A 13,558-nucleotide genomic window follows, 5' to 3' on the forward strand; every position below is an offset into this window, starting at 1 on the left:
GGGTGCCTGGGTGCGTGCTTCGACACGAAACCCCAGTCAGTTGCCCTTCGTGCTTACGGACCATTCCTGATGAGGACATAAGATTAAATACCGGCATCCTTCAAAGTTCAGTAGTTCACGAGTAAGTTAGAAGTTTAGAAGCGTTAAGAGTGCACCGGCCCGGCCTGCACTCTGTAGCTCTAGCCAGGAGCGCAAAAATTAGAGCTTCCGGCAAAGTTCGGTCGTCCAAACACGCAAGAAAGTAATTTGCAGTAGATGCGTTCTACGGTCACAGCTCGTTGAAGCCTCCATGGCCAGGAGTGGTGGCAGAATCGGTGGCGGTGGCGGAAACAGCAATGGAGGCAGCATGTGGCGCAAGTGCGGCCGCGTGTACGGGCAGCTGGCGCGGGACTCCGGCCTTCCGGGCTCAGATGTCCTGGTCGAGGGCGGCAAGGTGCGGCGTCTGCTCTGGGCCGCGGCGCTGGTCACGCTCGTCTACTACAGCGCCAGCGAAACCGGTGCCATCCTGCGCGAGTACTTCACGTACAGCGTGGCCGTCGCCTTCGAGTACAACACCAACGAGTCCTTCGAGCTGCCCGACGTCACCTTGTGCAACGTGAACCCGTTGCGAAGGTCTGCGCTGTGCGCCCTCGACCCGACAGAGAGGGCCATGGACCCCGAGCTGGAGGAGCGCGTCTGCGGCAAGGACCAGGACCTAAGAGAGGTGCGCCGCTCTTTGTTGGTGCATTTCTATGTGTAAGTCCCGCAGCGCCAGTTAAAACATCGAATTGAATACCCAAGGCCGCCTTCTAATGCTCTATACTGGCCCAGAGATTAGGCAGAATCATAAAGGCAACTATTAAGCTACCGGTCTTGGCTAGGAGTTACCTTAGCGTGTAGATACTAACAAAATGAATGGTTTGCTTCGGTCTTCGGGCGCGTCAGGGGTAGTAACCAAAAATATACTTTTGAAAGAGGACAACAATGGAAGCAGTTGATGTGGCGTGGTCCGCTAATCAGCTGGTTCGCGCTCATGTAAACAGAATAGTCAGGAAAGAAAGTCTGTGTACGCTGTGGCACCTGAGACCCGCAGGCGCAGCTAAAGTCAGTATTACAAAACTCAGTGCAAGCTTGACCAAGTGTGGCCAAGAGTGTTGAGGGTCCTGTGCCGTGGAACTCCGAAGCTTCATATAAACTGAAAAGGGCAGATAACTCCTGGTAAGTGCTGGTCCAGAGCTGTGCTGGTGCAGGCCACAGGTGCCACACACAACTGACAGCACAGCTTAACGGTGATGCGAAGATTTTTATTCTAGAACAACAGAATGAGCATATACGCAAACAAAATCTACATAACAGGCAAAACCCTCAGAATCCAGCCAAAGAAGGACAGTGCTGAGAAGTTAATTTAGAGTTCAAAGAGAACGAACAACGCTTGCAGTCACAACCAACGCTACTAGTAACGTTGGTCACAACTTCCATCACCAAAGCCCATTTATGGAACCGCGAGCATACTGAAGGAAAGCGCATTTTACAACACAGGGAACCATTGCGATGAAGCAGAGCACGAAAAATGAGAACTTTGTGGATTCCATTCTGCGGACAATGTTCGCCTGGCGTTCAATGACCGTCACGGTCCTGCATAGAAAAGTGTAATGGCGTCGCTGGATCACAGAAATAGCTGTGCCTGAATGATCATGTTGGATTCAAGCTAATGAAGGCAGCCTTTAGGATTTTATTGATGAGTTGAGAGTTGTGGTCAACTTTCATTTAGCGCAGTACAGTACAAAGTGTCTCATGTTCTTCGAGAAGAGATATGTACAGGACAGCATCATGCAAATACCTTTTCTGTCTTTACATCAAAGGCTTCATTACTGCATAGGCCGCTGTGTCAAGGGGCCAGGGCTGGATATAATTCAGCGCCCTTGTATCGCGTAGACTTAGACCTCATACACCACTGTCCACAGTTACAACGTCTCTCACATTAGTTTGTTATGTTACTTGTCGACGCAGGCCAATGCGGACGATCTGAAATTGCAGCACCGGGTATCTGAATGGGTTGCCCAGCTTGAGGTGCGCAATAACGAACGACTCATGGCGCTCGGCCACCAGTTCAACGACACCGTCGTCGACTGCACTTTCCACGGGAAGGACTGCAAGCACGAGAGGTGAGTGCGGCGTGGTGTGCCACGCCCAATGAATGCAAGCGCTTTGCGTCTACCTCTGAGGCCGCAATGCAACGCAGCTCAATTAAGTGAACATAACTGCAAACGAATGAAAGCCCTCTTTCATGTAATTACTGCACGATAACCCTATGACTTGTCCTGGTAAATATAGATCTGTCTTACAAACTGATGCTGCTCGTTTTGTCCGTATGTCCCACGGTAAATATCCACAGTGAGAAACCGGCTAAGAACGCAGATTGTTGTGTTTCTACCCCCCCCCCCCCCCCCTAACTCTCTTTGTGTGTTCCCGTCACACCTGTCTCCACTTAGGCCATGCCCAGATGCAGTGCGTGATTCTGCGAAAGGGGTCTTTTTTTTCATGCACGCGCTCCCATGCAACCTCATGATAAGTGGAAACGAACACGAGGGACGTATTCAACTCCAGGATTCCTGGCACCACCACTTCTGCCTAACTGCCACGACGTGTTTTCCGGAGTTCCCCTTAGTCGGCACCCGCAGCAGTATTGACCCTGCGATTTTGCGTGTGCATCTGTCAGGGTAACAATGACTCAAACGCCTGCTGCCACCTGGGGAGACGAGCGTCTGCCAAGCGCCTGCCATTCAACCGGTCCTAGCTCTTTTGTCAACCGCGGGGTGACGCCGCGGCAGGTGTTCGCCTTTGGGGCATTTCCTTGGAACAAGATATGAAATCCACCTGGCCGGAAACGACTTGCCCGTCAACATGCGCTTCTGGACATTTCCGAGTATCCAAGGGCCTCGGCGGATGAAGCGAGTTGACGACGCTGTAGGTGTTCGCCCTTGACGTTTCCTTGGAACAAAGATATGGAATCCACCTGGCCGGAAACGACTAGCCCGTCAACACGCTCTTGTAGACATTTCCAAGTATCCAGAGGCCTCAGCCGAGGAAGACGACGAAGCGGTGAACGACCTTGGAGCACCCGGACGAAGTCCCTACGAGTGGTTGAAAAAGGCGGGAAAATCTCGGGAGGGTCTATTTAAAGCGCTCGAGCCGTTCATCGAGAAGTCATTCCCGGAGTGACTCCCTGAGCGATACGCTCAACGTTTCCCTGAGACTTCTCAGTTTTTACCTTGTTTGTCATTTTTGTAAATAATCATGTAATTATGTAAATACAGTTTTTCCTTCACTTCCCCTACTCCCCGTCTCCGGCCCACGTTCCTTCCTCCTTCGGCACTGCGGCGGTGCTCCTGGACCCGATGCCTGGTGGGACACGCTACTAGTACGGCAAAACATATCAAGATGGCCAAATGGCAGTTATTGTTGCATGCTCGATGAGGGTTCCATTTCCATTCCTACAAGGGGAAGCTTTGGGCCAGTTGGTCAGACATGTTGGGGAGGAGGAATAACCGCAAACTTGACAGGACTGAAGATCGAGATCTTCTCGATCTTCAGTCCTGTCAAGTTTGCGGTTATTCCTCCTTCCATTCCATTCCTACTTCGGGAACGTTGCGCGTTAACAATGCGGCCTTTTTACCTCCGGGCCTTTACAAGAAAGAAAAATCAACATATTACAACTAATGTGAAGCGAGATGGCGATCAAACCATAAAATAAATTGTCTAAAAGCAGAAGCTTCGGCGGTGTCACAAAATTCGGCGCATTTTTGAAAAAAAAAAACACATTTCTGAAAAAAAAATTAAAAACAGCGCCGCGCCGAATCGAACTCACCGTGCGCGCCGTTAAAAAAGGGAAGGAAACCCAGGAGAGCGCCTAGCCTTATGTGTGTCGCTTCCCTCTCCACCATCGCTTGTCGGCGCGGCGCTAAAAATTTGCGTCAGCCCATGCCGTCGAATCCTGGAGAATGTCGGAGTAGTTTCTACTCGATGCTGACGGAGAGGGTGTAGCCTTGAGTGTGCTATGTGATGCCCTCCCTCTTCACTCACGCGTCGGCGCCGGCGCCACACAAGAAAGACCTCGAAGCCAGTCTCACCGCTTGACCAATGGGGACGCGCGCCCGGCGCGATAAGGGTAGGAGATTGCAGAGCCGTTACTGTGTGCATGTGCGCGCCTGCCTTGGCGCGAAGAACGAACAGACGCGGCGCTTGCCTATATATAAAAGGCGTTCAGCGCCGTCGGTCAGCTCGAGCCGCCGTTTAAGCTTCAGAGAAGCGCGCCCGCTCGACTACCGGAACAACACCACTCGCCCAGCCACGGTCCAATGAGGCAGAGGTTGTGTACGGCAATTTTCTTCGTAGTTCCTTCAACTTGCATCGCGTGCTGTGCCAGGTGCGCTAGCTTCTCTCTGCAAATTGTGGCGCTGATGCTTCCCTAATGCACTGTTCATACACTGATGGTGCTCTGATGCATTGATATGGTGGCATGGCTCCAGCCAAAGCACAGACCGAAACACACTAACCGAATTCGTGGCTCCGTTCACTACGGCGAAAAGCGGTCTTCGGCCTGGACGACATCTCGATTCTCCTCCTCCATACAATGCATGCTTTTCTTACCTTCACAACGTGGTGATCAGGATCCTTCGTAGCTTTACATACTGGCTGGAGTTGAACTGTGCTTGTCGTTTCGGTTCTGCGAGAACAGCGAAGTTTTGCCGGAATATACCAGAATTTCCGAGAGTTTGGAAGAAACCTGCATAGTTGACATGGGCTGTCGGAATTTTATGATTATTATGTAGATAATTTTAGTTTATCACGCCAGACCATTGATTTTTAGGCTCACCATAGTGAATGGCTCCGGGTCACCTTCGATCATCTTTTGTTATTTAGCATGCACCACCGAAATTTTTATGTGCATAAGCGTTTTTGCGTCATAATTGATCATGTTCTGTATGGCAGCATAAGACCCAACACTGGTAAGACAGAATCAGTGAGACCTTGGTTCGTTTTATATACAGTTAATTGTTATTTTTCTTGCTGTCAGTGCAGTTACTGTTTGCAACCATACTGCTGCGGCTGGGACGGATGACAACTGCTCCCTCATTTTATTGCCGTTATTGAAAACAAACTGCGTGAGTTCGGTTTGTACATATCCCCCTCCTATTCATAGCAGTTGCGATATAATCAGTTTAAAATGCACGGAGACGTAGGTCATCACGTGTCCAGCTCTTACATGTAAAAGCTAGCAAAGTAGCGGCCTTCCTCCCTAATCATAGCCTCGCTTTCTGTGTGCTTTTGTAGGTACTTCCTGAACCGCACTAACGCTCGGTACGGCAACTGCTTCTGCGTCCACTGCGAGAAAACGGAGCCGCTCTTCGAGTACAGCTCCTTGTCGTCTCCTTACGACGGTAACGCATGTGCTGAGGAAGTGGTGCTAAGTTCCCAACGGTTTCCGCCTCTTCTTTTCGTCCCCCCTCCCCCAACCCACCCCGTTTAATTTTGTGTGCTTCAACAATGCAAGCAGAGTTGTAGCGGCGCCTTAATGAGCACCTCACTTTTATGTGGTGCAGTTCGGTGCAGCGAAAAATAGTGATGCTGTCAGAGGGTGTTGCGAAAGGTCAAAGGACAAGTGATCCAAAACTGAACAAGATCGATTTCCTCGTGGTATTTCGCCCTTTTCCACTTTAGGAAGAAAGGGATGATGACAGACTTTTTTTCACCCGCAAGAGAAGTCAAGAGTGAAAATCACAGTCACGGCATAACCGCTGTGTGCAGTAAAAACAACTAGTTTGCAACGAAGGGTGTAAGGGTCGATTAAAATACCCCGAAATTCTACGAATAGAATGAGCAGAAATCCATGAGAAGACTTGCTGTCTCGTCTATCATTTTCATTAAGCTTGGCGGTTCTTCGACACTCCTTCGGAAGTGCTTAGTTTTAATTTTTGAAGGTGCTGCTGCGCCCCTCTTGGTTGACAGGGCTGTTCAAACGCATGTGAGATCCAAGCAGTCCCATGCATATAACCACCGCTGTCTTTCCCCACCTCTGTACCTTATTCTCCGACTCATGTGCCCTGGTCTCGCCCTCCTGTAAGTTTTCAAACAAAAATTACTTCTTCCTTCCTACTTTTCGTTCTCGCCTTTTTTCTATTCTGCGACCTACAGTCGAGGATTCCGTACACCTGTTGCAGGTCTGGTGATCACTCTCAATCCAGAACTGGACGAGTACCTGCCCACGTCCTACCAGGCAGGATTCCTCGTCATGGTGCACGCCCATGGCACCAGGTGAGCTCATCGGTCTAGCAGTGATGGCGTTGTTTCGCCATTTATTTTGGGGCATAATACGAAACAGTGTAAATTATAAAATAATGCTGTAAGTGAGCGTAGCTGGAATCGGTGGGAAGAAATGATCCCTTGAAAGGCAAAATCAATGTGAGTGAGTGAGTGAGTGAGTGAGTGAGTGAGTGAGTGAGTGAGTGAGTGAGTGAGTGAGTGAGTGAGTGAGTGAGTGAGTGAGTGAGTGAGTGAGTGAGTGAGTGAGTGAGTGAGTGAGTGAGTGAGTGAGTGAGTGAGTGAGTGAGTGAGTGAGTGAGTGAGTGAGTGAGTGAGTGAGTGAGTGAGTTAACGGGGAAAAGGAGTCGGCGTCGAATATAACACACAGTGCAGGAGGATTTATCACCGACTGAGCACGATTATGGAGGTATGGAGGTCCAAAGAAGACGTATGATTAGGATGTATTTTTAAATGTGCTAAAACTGCTGCAGCTAGTGAATGCCGATTCTTACCAGATTAATTCAGCAGTGGCTAATTTACGCGAAAATGACTGTAGCATGGCACGGATGGGTAAGAAGACGAGTGTATACTACAAGAACTGCTTTCAAATCATGGACTGCTCTGTTTCCCCGGAAACTTTCTTATCGCCATAATGTGAAGCGCGAATAATCAGATCACGAATTGCACACTGCAAACTTTTGAAAGGAAGTGAACTACCCCATCACTTCCTTGCTGTGCAGGCATTCCGTGTGCAGCGACGGCGTCTACCTCACTCCCGGCTACATTACCTACGTCGGTCTGAACGCGGTGAGACTCGCCTTCCAGCCGACGCTACAGTTCCGTGCAAATGTAGTTTTTCTAAGAAAGTGTCGCACGCGCTTTCTCGGTTGCAGAATCCAAGAATGTCCCCAGTGCAACTGTAGCAGTAAAAAAAAACTTATTGCATATTATTATCACTTCTTTTACATGCACTAAGTATCTACCGCCAAGCATCGCTGACTGCGCGGCTCGATAAAATTTTGCGCAATGCGCGCGGTCTTATTGCACCCGCCTCGAGATGCTTCAGAAATATTGTTGAAAACTATCTTAGCAACCATCCGTTTACCATTCCATTACTTTGGATGTTTCGAGCACGTATTCTGAATTCAGCCTGGTCTGCGCATCAAAATAACACGTAAAGATAAAGGCTACCGAAGAATAAAAGGCGCACGCATCCACACGTTGAAGCGCATGCAATATCGACAACTCGTGGCGCGTAAAACAAGCGGAAAAAAAAACCACTTCGTCACTGCTTTTAAGCGCCCAACAAGGGCTCTCCCACGTCCTTGGCACCTGGCAAACGCAGCTGTAGCGCGCAGTGCTCGCTCTAGATTGCCGCTTTTCACCGACTCTCTGTACCGCAGTTGGCGCAGACGGGTCTGCCGTCGCCGTACGCCAACCCGTGTCGCAGTTCGTGGCCCCGGATCTTGATGAACCACCTGGAGGAACCGTACGGAGCCTACACCCGAGAGGTATCGGGGTGCACGTACAGTCGGGGACAAAAGTCTCCGGACCACGTGTTCCTCAAACGAAGCTTATAGCTCTACTATCAGACAGCGGCTGGAGACCGCACTTGTGGAGATGAAAGAACAAAAATTTAACTTTTACCTCCTCAAGTGTGGTCTCCAGCCGCCGACTTATAGCTGAGCTATCGGCTTCGATTGAGGAACCCGTGGTCCGGAGACTTTTGTCCCCGACTGTACGCGCCTTACATTCCTGCCTATGCAGCTTGGCCTTAAAATTTGCATTGAGAACTAAATAGATCCAATCTTTCTGCCTGTCTGCCTATGTGCCATCCCACAGGCAGCGCAAGATGTGGGACCCTCTTTGCCCCACATGGGCAACCGGGGAGGCGGCAGCCACTAAACACCTACATCGGCCCCTTGTAAGGAACTTGTCGGCAAGGGCTTGCCCCTGCTGATCCTGCATGTGTTCGGTATCGGTACTGCAAGGTTACCAGAGCCCACATTCGTACATCCAGCCCATAACGGTCACTTGTCGGGTACTCGAGGGCAGATTTAACGTAAATGCAGGTTCTACGCGCGAAAAAACTTGAAAACACCGAATGGTCCTGCCCGTGCAAAACCTCCTTTGGTTCTGTAGCGGTGCTGAAGAAACCGGCTCGCCTGCATCCTATTGAGTGTGCATTCTTTTATATGGCTAACATGTGTTATGCGTGTGTATAAATTACTCAAGTTTTGACAAGTTCAGCCAGTACTAAATAGTCCAAAGTTGCAGGAGAAATAACCTGGAAATTATTCCCTGTTAACATCGAAATCAAAACTCCTAGTGCTCCCGTCCTTACATAAAAAAAAACAATCCCAGGGAGCCCTAATTACCTTATGTGTAGGCAATGCAATAGCTTAAGAAGCTACTGATGCTTTTACCGGAAATGTCGTCACTTCCGGTCTGGTGCCGTAGCCAATGTGAATTATCCATTCTGGTGATGCCAGTTCCGTCGAGCCAATGGCCGAATTTTACGACCTACGGCACATTTTTTTCTCGCGATGAGTTTAATGTAATCGCATTAAAAATAAAATCCTTTGGAAGCCTACGAAAGCAGCCCGGAACTGAATGGTGCATGCTTGGTATTGTTTCTGTTCACGGGGTTGCGCCTTTTATTTTGTCAGGTATACGTTGCGACTTCTCACTCTCACCGTTCGCGTGTCCGACGCACGCAGGACTGCCTGAACCTGTGCCTGCAGCGCAGAATCGTGGAAAAGTGCGGCTGCCTGTCGGCACAGCTGCCTTCGCTCCAGAGGCTGGCCAGGAAGCACGGCGCCTGCGGGGAAGAGAGTGAGCCTCAATGCGCACTCTCCGAGTCGCTGAATACGCTACTGAGGTTTTCCAACCCTTTTCCGTGACCGCGCAGATACTGCTGCGCAGCGGATCGCTTGCATTACAGAAACGCAATGCTGCTCCTATATGCGCCCGCTCTTCTTCCATTGTGTTAAGTGTGTGCAAGCGAATTCCGTTCACTCAGTGCTAACGCTAAAGCCTCTACCCTGTATGTGCTAATGTTCTGCGTTATGACGTTCATTTTTCTTTTATCTGCTACTTAACCAGTGGCATTCCAAAAGGAGGCGACTGCACCTCACTTTGCCTCTTCTTGGAGGCACTGTGTATATTAGTCTAGATGCCCCTAAATAAAGTGCGCTTCGTTTGACAGAAGCGTCTGCTGCTTTAGTGAAAGACATGGTTAAAAACATTTGTTTTGAGTAGGTTAGTTTCAGGATAGCAGATGTGCGTTTGCGTGAAATGCTCATAGGTGTTGTGCTTTTTCCGAAGAAAGAACATCAAAATCTGCTTTCGGGTTGAAATGCCTTCATACATGCGTGTCTTTTTCTTCGCGAACACGGCTGTCTTGACGTCCCTGGTTATTTCCCGCTGCCTATCGTTCCCTATTGGCTCCTGCGCGTTTTCCTGTCCTCATACCTACGAGACCTTCCGTTTATTCTCCTCATCTCCTCAGCGCGCCGCGGTTTCCGTTCCCACCTTCGGTCGAAAAGCGAGCGCTGAGGGAGAGAGATAATAAATTTTATACCACTTCTAGCCCCCTGTGCGGAGCTTTTAGCGAACGCTGAGTAGTCTGGAACTCCAGTGCCGGACTAGTGCCACCCAAAACCGGGCCTTTTTCGCGAATATGTGCCGCTCAGCCTTCTAAAACGCACAACTTGTTGCGGCAGCTGCGGCGAGAATGGGAGGTAGCAGCGAGAGAAGCAGCCGGAAGTGGAGCAGAGAGATAGATGAATAGTGTGCCTCATGCATGTCCACGTGTTTGGGCAAGGGGCGGCGAGTGCAACACAGTCACGTGGATTTCTGCTTACGAACGCCGGTGGATTTTGCCTGCGGAGAGGATGCGTACAACTGCTGCGGTAAAAGTGATATTTCTAGTATGCGCGAATAACCACTGCTGAAAAGCGCACACACAGCAGTTTGTGCTGACTCCCTGTGGTGTCATCATGGTACGGCCAAGAATAATTGCGGGAAAAAAGGTGCAAAAGACTGTCAGAACTGACACCTTCGCTATGCTATATGCAACTCGTTTACACGTGTCCGCTCACATTATTAGCGAGGGTCTAGGCTATTGATGCCACAGGTAGCATAAGAGGGTAGCATGCACAACTGCTGCTGCCCACTTTTGATCCCGTTCCACGTGACGCAAGACGTTACACGTCTTCAGGTATGGTTGGGTGCGGCGCTGATGAACACTCGTATGGACAGGCTACACGCAGCATAAATAGCTTCGAAAGTAGAAGGCGAGTTAGCCGCCGCCGTGACTCAGTTGATAGAACACCGTGCGCGATATGCGGAGGCCGTGGACTCTAATCTCAGCTTTTGCACGCGGTTGCCTTTTCTTCTGCTTTTATAAGCATTGTCTCCTATCTGAAATTATCCCTCAATTAATTCCCGATTGCAATAAACGAATCCGTGATAGAAAATGACTTGGTTTATGAGGGTTTAACGTCCCAAACCGACTCAGCTAGGCTATGATGAACGCCGTAGTGGAGGGCTCTGGAAATTTCGACCAGCCGAGGTTCTTTAACCTGCACTGACATCGCACAGTACACGGGCCTCTAGCAATTCGTCTTCATCTAAATGCGACCGCCGCGGCCGGGATCGAACCCCGTCTCTCGGGTCAGCAGTTACAACCACCCACCGCGGCGGCTCCGTGATGGAAAATAGTGACACTCCCGCTATGCTTTATTTGATCTCAGTCTGTGGGTTTGTTAGGGTTTAACGTCCCAAAGCGACTCAGGCTATGAGGGACGCCGTAGTGAAGGGCTCCGAAAATTTCGACCACCTGTGGTTCTTTAACGTGCACTGATATCGCACATCACACGGGCCTGTAGAATTTCGCCCCCATCGAAATTCGGCCGCCGCGGCCGGGATCGAACCCGCGTCTTTCGGGTCCGCAGCCGAGCGCCATAAGCACTGAGACACCGCGGCGGGCCGATCTCAGTCTGTAAGCTTCTGTCATAAATTTATAAGAGATGATACGACGCCGCCTTGGTTCGGTTAGGGTGTTTCTTTCTTTTCGCAGGTTCTTGACTCAGATTGCATTCTAAGTGCGCGTTCTCTTTCAGAACTCGAGTGCGCAGCTGAAGTCTCGGCAGTCATGACGAGTATCGAACTTGAGAAACAGTGCCGCTGCCGCTCCTCCTGCCGGTGAGTGTGTGCACGACATATCCACATAAGACGTCTTTATTTTTTTCCGTTGCAGTTGGTCCTGTTTTCCTGCATAAAACGTGGCTTCTATGCGCGAGAATCTTTATTTATTTTTTTAGCCAGTGCTTTATGCAGAGGAGGTCCCGATCCCAACGACTGTGTACTCGGTTTATTCAGATGGATCAAAAAGGGTACGTGTCAGGACAATCGTGTAGCGTATCTGCATTTGCCTGAGGTTTCGTGTGTGCTACAATTTGCGGGGAGACAGAAAGAGAACGGACACAAGAGCACGCGTGCTTCATCTAAAGTGATTAAAACGTCCTTTAGGCGTCAACGAGAATGCACATACTCACGCCTGCGCGTCGCATATGGTACAGAAATCAGCATTCTCGATCTTAAAACAAATGCACATGTGACACGTCAGTAAACTTCACTCTGGTCATTCGTTCGTGACATGATCACTTCGAAATATAAGCGATAACCGATTCCCTTGTTTTTGCCAATGGTTAGCCAGCGGTTCCTAAGAGCAGATTCAATGGCATAGGGGGGATAAGGTTTTTCGCAAGACAAAGCTATAGTTGAAGATCATTGAGGTTCACCTCTATCCTTCCCTGGACTTAATTTTAATGATAATTTTCTTCACCAGCCAGGCCTGAAGCTCACTCTATGATGCCATTGATTGGTGCAAGGAAACAATGTAAAGGAGGTGTGAGAAAGGCACAAACTGTTTTTTTGTGCAATATGCTTTGACCACTCAGCCGTTAAGAGCTGCAGTTTTCACTTCAGTGCAGACATTTCTGAGGCGAGAATTTGATGAGCGTCCTGCACGCCGAAACAAAGCACAACACCGCAGGCCTGCGGCGGTAAAGAAGAAAAAATGATAGAAAAGAGAACAAGTCCCACATTGGCAGTTTTTGCCCTCAAGTGCTACCAGCTAGGTTGGTAGCACTTGTCACTGTAAAATACTGCTGCCCAATGACTTTTTCACGGGCGCGAAGGTGATGTACAAAACATCTCCCTTTCTTGCAGAGATATTACCTACAAGCGAGATGTGACGCTGACGAGGCTGAGAGAGGTAAGCATTGGGAATGGACAGAGAAGGCAGAGAAAGCAGCACAGAGGATAGCTCCGCTCACCACGGCAGAGTAATGCACGTTTTATTGATGCACTGCTTTGCCATTGTTATTGTTTGCTCAAAGGCAGCAGTAACACTGAATGGATACTGACAAATGCAAGAAGCTTCCCTATGACTCGGTTCACCTACACCTGTTCTGTTTGAAAACTATATTTCCAACGTTTAAATGTCCGATTAATTTGATACTGATTCCTTAAAGAGTGTACGAGCAAAAATGACGGCTTGAGGAAAAAAACATTACCGAAGACACGTTGGAAATTCTAAAGTGTGCTTAGCGAAAGCCTTGTGGTCAACCTACTGCCGCTTCCCCGAACCGCTTGGCGCGGAATCACTGGGCCGCTTCGGAGCCATGCGTCTCACTCAGTCGACTGCAACGAGACGTCTGGCGAAGGAGAGGCGGTGGAGCTGCCACCGCCGACGCGCGCGCGCTTGTTCAACGGCTGCTGTGTGACGTCACGTTTGGTATGCACAGCTGCGCCCCCAACCGGCGCGCCGGTTGCTAAGGAGGGGAGGAGGCTATGCCGCTGCGCGGAGGAGAGGCCATAGTTGGCACTACTCCAGCGCATGGACGGACGCGACCGCGAGTATGAGCCATTAAAGGCTTTCGCCTTAAAATAAGACGTTTTCCTAAAACTTGTTTCAAGTTTACCCTACATGTCTGCATGGCGTATCGATACCTACTGTTTATAGAATGATGTGGAACTTGGTGTAGAGGCGCATTTCAGTGCACTCATTTGTTTTATGCTGTTAACTTCTTTGCGAGAAGCCGTGCTGCAGAAAAAAGTTGTTGGTATACCTGAGTTCTGAACGTTAAGTTCGTGTGGCTCACTGCATATAGGTCAGAATTTGAAGTTCTCGTGATTTTTTTTATTTCTTACTTTCTCATAAGGTGTACAATCGCTTTTCGTAAATAAAGCTAGCTCTTTCTAAACT

At 49.5% G+C, this 13,558-nt stretch overlaps 1 protein-coding gene across 1 annotated transcript in view; it reads left to right on the top strand.

Annotated features, from left to right (window-relative positions):
* Nucleotides 1-289: 289 nt before the first annotated feature.
* The window catches only part of LOC149371169 (acid-sensing ion channel 2-like), a 28,644-nt gene continuing 15,375 nt past the window's right edge, over nucleotides 290-13,558 (top strand). Inside the window, exons 1-9 of the mRNA XM_089579596.1 lie at nucleotides 290-703; nucleotides 1,990-2,144; nucleotides 5,314-5,420; nucleotides 6,201-6,294; nucleotides 7,023-7,089; nucleotides 7,686-7,793; nucleotides 9,003-9,117; nucleotides 11,409-11,490; nucleotides 12,520-12,565. Of these exons, the coding sequence (XP_089435722.1) occupies nucleotides 290-703; nucleotides 1,990-2,144; nucleotides 5,314-5,420; nucleotides 6,201-6,294; nucleotides 7,023-7,089; nucleotides 7,686-7,793; nucleotides 9,003-9,117; nucleotides 11,409-11,490; nucleotides 12,520-12,565 (1,188 nt within the window). The remainder of the gene's footprint in view (nucleotides 704-1,989; nucleotides 2,145-5,313; nucleotides 5,421-6,200; nucleotides 6,295-7,022; nucleotides 7,090-7,685; nucleotides 7,794-9,002; nucleotides 9,118-11,408; nucleotides 11,491-12,519; nucleotides 12,566-13,558) is intronic.

The sequence above is a fragment of the Amblyomma mixtum genome, chromosome 1 (assembly GCF_055824585.1).
Source record: "Amblyomma mixtum isolate Tamu chromosome 1, ASM5582458v1, whole genome shotgun sequence".
Taxonomy (NCBI): Eukaryota; Metazoa; Arthropoda; class Arachnida; order Ixodida; family Ixodidae; genus Amblyomma; species Amblyomma mixtum.